At 35.0% G+C, this 6,000-nt stretch overlaps 1 protein-coding gene across 2 annotated transcripts in view; it reads right to left on the bottom strand.

The window, feature by feature from the left end:
- Positions 1 to 4,979: 4,979 nt before the first annotated feature.
- The window catches only part of ACVR1C (activin A receptor type 1C), a 73,343-nt gene continuing 72,322 nt past the window's right edge, over positions 4,980 to 6,000 (bottom strand). For both annotated transcript variants that reach the window (XM_035007992.1, XM_035007991.1), the window contains one exon: positions 4,980 to 5,362. In XM_035007992.1, the coding sequence (XP_034863883.1) occupies positions 5,237 to 5,362 (126 nt within the window). In that variant the 3' untranslated portion in view covers positions 4,980 to 5,236. The remainder of the gene's footprint in view (positions 5,363 to 6,000) is intronic.

Below are 6,000 nucleotides of genomic sequence, written 5' to 3'. Positions count from 1 at the left end.
GGCACAAGACGAAACCTCTCACACGTGGGTATGGCAAATTAAAATCTTGCCAGGAAGTTCACTGTGGAGCAATCTGAACATGGGCTAGAAGACTAGAAGAACAGGAATTACAGAGTGATTGGAACTGATGACGATATCCGGCAAAGATGTCTTTTTTTTTTTTTTTTAATGTGTGGAAAGAAAATGAATGCAGAAGACAAACTAATGAGAAACTGAAAAGAGAGAAGGCAATATGCTACTAGCCATAGTCTGAGATTCAGTGACCAATCATCTCTCGCTTCCATTCCCAGGCATAAAAAGAACAATCCTTACTGAAAGGGGACAAGAAGAGGCATGAAGTGTCCCATCATTACTTGTGACCTGCACAAAGAAATTCTACATTCTTACAATTCCTCAGTTTTATTCAGCACTTCAGTGGTTGCCTACCTAGCTTGACAACTATTTGACAACTTTTTCCTGGCCTGTTTTAGTTCTTCTCACGGACCCCACCATGAGTGAGCAAATTATTTCAGCAAAAAAAAAAATAAAAGAGAGAGAGAGAAGTGAGATTTGATCAACACCATTAAACGATGCATTCTATCAGTGTACATTCAAGGTAGGTTTAGATGCATGCTAATTATTTTTTAATTAGCAAATGTTGACTATGGTAGGGCCCTATGGTGGGTGTCACCATTGGGTTTCTCTATCAGTTCTGCTAATAACAAGCAGTCACCTAATCTTTGATCCTTGGTTTCGCCATCTATAAAATATGGGAATTAAATTACAAAACCTCTTACATTCTTTACAATTTCCAAAAGTCTGGTTTTTGTTTTTGTCTGTGACACATCTAAAATAACTTAGACCACCAAGGGATTCTCTTTCATTAGAAGGCTAAATATTAGAATGATTAAGCCAAATGATATCTAGTTGCTTTTTAAAATTAGGGACTAAATATAATTTTGGAAGACAGTAGGGAATATTTTAAAAGGAGGTGAGAAAGACAATGAAACCTAAAAGCAAAGCTAGAGAGAAAAAAAGAGTGTCAAATATTGGAAAAATTGCATTGACACACTTTGAAAAACTGCCTATTATGGAAATTCTACTTAATAGTAACATTTTTAACAAAACTTTTGTATCCCAACCAACATATTTTCTTCTATGTATAAAAGAGGCCATCAGAAGCAAAGGGATGACTGTCTTCACTAAATAGTGCATAAAGTCCCGTTAGGTATCGCCTTATGGAGGGAGCTAATACAGAACAGCGTCACACACAGTAGGAGCAGGTTTCACAAAAGAAAAAAGATATTTAGAATATCTTCGAAAACCATACTGACACCATTTTAAGATGAATTCTTAAATATTTCAAAGTAACCTAAAATGCTGTATTTGTAAATTTACTTAAAGGGATGCGTATTGAAGAAATCAACTGCCATCAACTTGATTCACTTGTTACTGTTACTTTCTCAATTTCCTGATGGGAAATAAAATCCCATATCCATAGTTTAAATAAACTTATTGAAACAAAAAACATCTCCACGGTGCCTGGGTGGTTAAGCATCTGCCTTCTGCCCAGGCCATGATCTCAAGGTCCTGGGATCCAGCCCCGCACTGAGCTCCCTGCTCAGCGGGGAGTCTGCTTCTCCCTCTCCCTCTGCCTCTCCCCTCCACTCGTGCCCTCTGTCTCTCTCTCATAAATAAAATCTTTAAAAAAAACTCCATATATATTTTAAATAAATAATCAGAAAGTATTCCCTGCTAAGCAATTTTAAGTTGAACTTCATGTAACAGCAAATGGGGGCTCCCTGCTTTCAGGTGATTTGCTCAGTAGGTTCCCTGGTATTTTGGCGTAAACTCTAAGACAGCCCTGAGTTTTCTCTGCCCCAGTAAGTCACATGGTGGCAAAATTCCAGCACAGTAGTAGTTTTGTTTAATAATTCTACTAAAGTAGAAGTATTAAGAATAATAAATTCTTATGGAACTTGTAACCTAATGAATCTATTGTAGATCTTCATTTTAAAATAAAAGCTGATTTTGAAGTCTTCAGACACTGCAACCAGGTTACTATTTTCATACAATCATGAAAATTTAAAATGCAAAGTTAATTGAAAGTATAAAGATGAAAAGCAAGTGCTATGCCTAAAATAGTGCACGACACAGTCATGTTTCACTTAACTTTCAAGTCAGAACATAAATTAAGAATTCTAGATGTGACATGCCAAATATTTTAGACAGAGAAGAAAGCACACAACAGAACTCTACCAATTACACCCTTGAACATGTAGCTTAAAGGCAACAAGTTCATGCTGTAATACTGACAACAAATAATGTTTCTCTTATTTTAAAAAGTGATGTTGCATAGAAACCCCATCACCACTTTATACAGTACTGACATTTCATAAATAGCAATTTCCCAAGCTTTATATTATACCCAAAGTCAAAATATTTGAAAGGAGCAAAGAACACTGACACATTGAGCCTAAGAATATTTTTTGCTTACAACACAATTCAAAAGAAATAAATATTACATGATGACACTCCGTCGAAAACAAATATTATGAAATTTAACAGTATAGGTATATATACAATAAATTTGTTTTTTGCTCTAAACTTTATCCTGTTCTTGTGGGCATCTTCTATTTATAATCATGTTCGGAGTTAAGAAAAAATGAGAACTTTTAACTTTTTGATCATTTTTGTTGACCTACCTCTTTCCTTAAAAAGTGTGTTTGGTAATTAAGATATAAGACTTGTCAGTTAGAAGTTACAGTAAACTAACACGAAAACAAGAAAAACATCTCAGAATGTATAGATTTCTCTAGAGTAAAAGTTGAACCAATAAAAATATGGAGTTCTATTTGGACACATCCAAATAAATTACAAAACATAGTGTCGAGGAAAATGGAGATGTTAAAACATTCTGTCAAAACTTAAGTAAGTATATTCACCCAACATTAGTGAATAAAACAGGAAATATTATTCTTATTTATTTGAACAGCCATTTAACTATAGTACAACCACAGTAAATAAATAATTTCATTCTCATATATTCAAAAACAATCTACAAGAAATCAAGGTAACAAGCATAAGCAAGATTACCCCTTCACGTAAGCTCTTTTTAAAATCCTTTCACATATGCGTTTTAAAAAACTGCTTATATAATTTAGATTGTCTGCAATAGCCCAATAAAGGTACCTTCTAAATGTTTTGCAAATTGAAAGTAACTTCCAGAACCCACTGTCATACGGAACTCAAGACTCCCTACTTTGTCAATTTATTTCCTTCCCCCTAACCAACACCTACATCCTGGTCCCCATTTCCAAATTAATCTTTAAAATCTCTGAGGGCAGAACCTATACATCTTTTCTCTATTGGCCCCAATATTGTGGCAGTGAAGATATGGGGTCCCCTATCTTATTTAACGAATGGATGACTACATTAGTAAGAGTACCACAGCTGTCAGATATTTGCCTTCGATATCTTATCCCAGTCAAATGAAGATGGGTTCAGTAACATATTTCCATAGCGAAATGAACTATAGTCACTACATTGTGATCTGCATGAAAATACATCGATATATCCTTTCAAACACTGTTACCCAAGTTATGCTTTGTAGAACACTGAAATGTGGGATAGTAAAAAGGTTTCCCCTCCTCTTAATAAAAGGGTTCCATGGTCAAATAACTTGGGAAATCTAATTAAAAAAAAAACTCAACATTTCTTTACTGCTAGATTCCTCAAAGCACATGATATGCTAATGTGCACTATCACTTTCTAAGAATCTATCAAAGAATGCTTTTGGTCTTGGAACATCTCACCAGAAGAATGTTCTAAGGAACAGAGCTTAGGAAACAGTGTTTTAGAACAACAAAAGATACCATGTTAAATCTCTTTTACCCAAACAAAATTACAGATTTGAAAGAAAGATTCAATGTTCCATGTATTATTCAGAATTCATCACCTCTGTCTCCACAGGAAGTAGAATAAAGGCAAGAGTACCATGAGACTTCTTTTGCATCTACTTGCTCATTTTGAAAGGGTAGGGAAATAGCTATTTACAGTTACTGAAGAGTTCTCTTATTTTTTCTCAAAATATCTTCTACTTCCTCCTCCCTCTGTTCTAAGTGTGTATGTACAAAAGTAGTGGGGACCTCTGAAATAAATCTTAAAGACCCCTTCTAACAATGGATCTTTATGCCTCTTTAATCTCTGGAAGTATTCAGAAAACATTAATATTTCTCTAACAAATAGGCAGACTATGAAATTTCTATGAGGAAAATGTCAAGGGATATTGTCCTCAGAATTCATGCAGGTCCATTATGATTGTGCAGAATGACCCAAATGGTCTTCTGTCTGACTAAACCACGAATACCATCATGAAAGCTGTTGTTTCTGCATAAGGAGAAAAGTACTATATGGGAATTAACAGGAAAGTAGGAAACTAGCTAAGTCTACAGTGTGGGTTATCACAAGATTTGGACCTAGAGCCAGCTCCACCACTAGGTATGTGACTTGCGGGATTTCTCAATGTTTCAAGCTGTTGGATGTCTCCTTTGTAAATGAGAGGAAGTAACAATGGAGGTGGCTTTCATACAGCTTCAGGAGTTGCTGTGGTGGTGGATTATGAAGAACAGGACAGCAGGAAGAGGGGAGGCCAAGTCAGTGGCTACTCGGACCTCACTTCCATCTTCCAACTGAGAGGTTCCCCTTTAAGTGTTTTAGACACTAAAGTTCAGGGCAATATGTATCTTTTTCAAAGATCCTTCTTAACTAAAAAAAAAAAAAAAAAAAGAAAACCGCAGATTATATCATCTAAAGTTCTGCTGAGATATAATGTTCTCTAGTTCATATTTTTTAATGAAGGTGTTTTCATCTCAGAAAAAAAATGCTTTTACATTTCTTTTTCTTCATTCATGTGCTCTTGATTCAAGTAAAATAAAACCTTAATGACTTGTATTAATTTTATATAGCTTATTTTACATTTTTGTAATATCTTTCTTATTAAATAAAAAGATGAATTGATGTGGTGCTTCTCAAAATAAAATTAAAGACAACACAGAGATGGGATGAAGTCAATTCCTGCCTGTGCTTGACTTCAGAGTTATTTTTTCCATGCTGCATTTGAGCTCTTAAATACTGTACTGCATTATCTTTGAGGTAGAACAACAACCAAAAAAAGGTAAAAACAGTCACATAAAGAGGGAAAATGAGAAAAAAAAAAAAAGCTGTGAGAGATTTCTTTTTAACACAATTATCATCATTAGGCTTTGCAGTCTTCTTTGACACAAAGTTGAGAGATAGTCTTCTTGATACGAAGGGCCGTTAGGCGGGCTGCCCCATTGGCATACCAACACTCCCGCATTATTCTCCCCATGACTCGGAGTGCCTTTAAGAGAGAAAAACATTAAACACTTTAGCTAGTCACACAAACACAGTCCAAGAGAAGCATAACCACAAACCCAGGAATTGATGCTAAGCTCTGGTGAAGAAACAGTAAACTTAAAACTGTATCGGAAGATCAGGACCAAACTTCTTTAAAAATCCAGCCAATACACACACACACACACACACATACACACACACACACACCCCTTATGGAGACTAACTTTTAATTGAAAATTCAATCCACTGATTTCTGGGAATATGGTAGAGTAGCTATCTTTTAAAATCTTCTGAGAAAGGACATGAAAGACAAAAAGGGATATGGGATGAGTTGCGAATTGCTTGATCTGGATGGTAAGTACATATGTGCACACTTTTTTTGTTATTCATCAAACTGTATATTAAGATTTGTGCATTTTAACATTTAAATTATGCCATAATAAAATAATGATCTAGGTGTAAATATCAAAATTTCTGAATTAAAAAAACAGTATAAATGAACTGCTCAAGAAATAAGATAAATACTCAGAGGGGAAAACAATGAGAATGCAGGAATCCAGAGAGATATAAGAAATCACTGAAGCAAGTGGCCACTCTGGTGACATCAGCTGATCTCATAGTCTAGAATTTCAGAAGTGATGA

The sequence above is a fragment of the Mirounga leonina genome, unplaced genomic scaffold, assembly GCF_011800145.1.
Source record: "Mirounga leonina isolate KUSES-001 unplaced genomic scaffold, KU_Mleo_1.0 Mir_151, whole genome shotgun sequence".
In the NCBI taxonomy this organism is placed as follows: Eukaryota; Metazoa; Chordata; class Mammalia; order Carnivora; family Phocidae; genus Mirounga; species Mirounga leonina.
The sequence above is the reverse complement of the archived record's forward strand: the minus strand, read 5'-3'. Positions and strand labels throughout refer to the sequence as shown.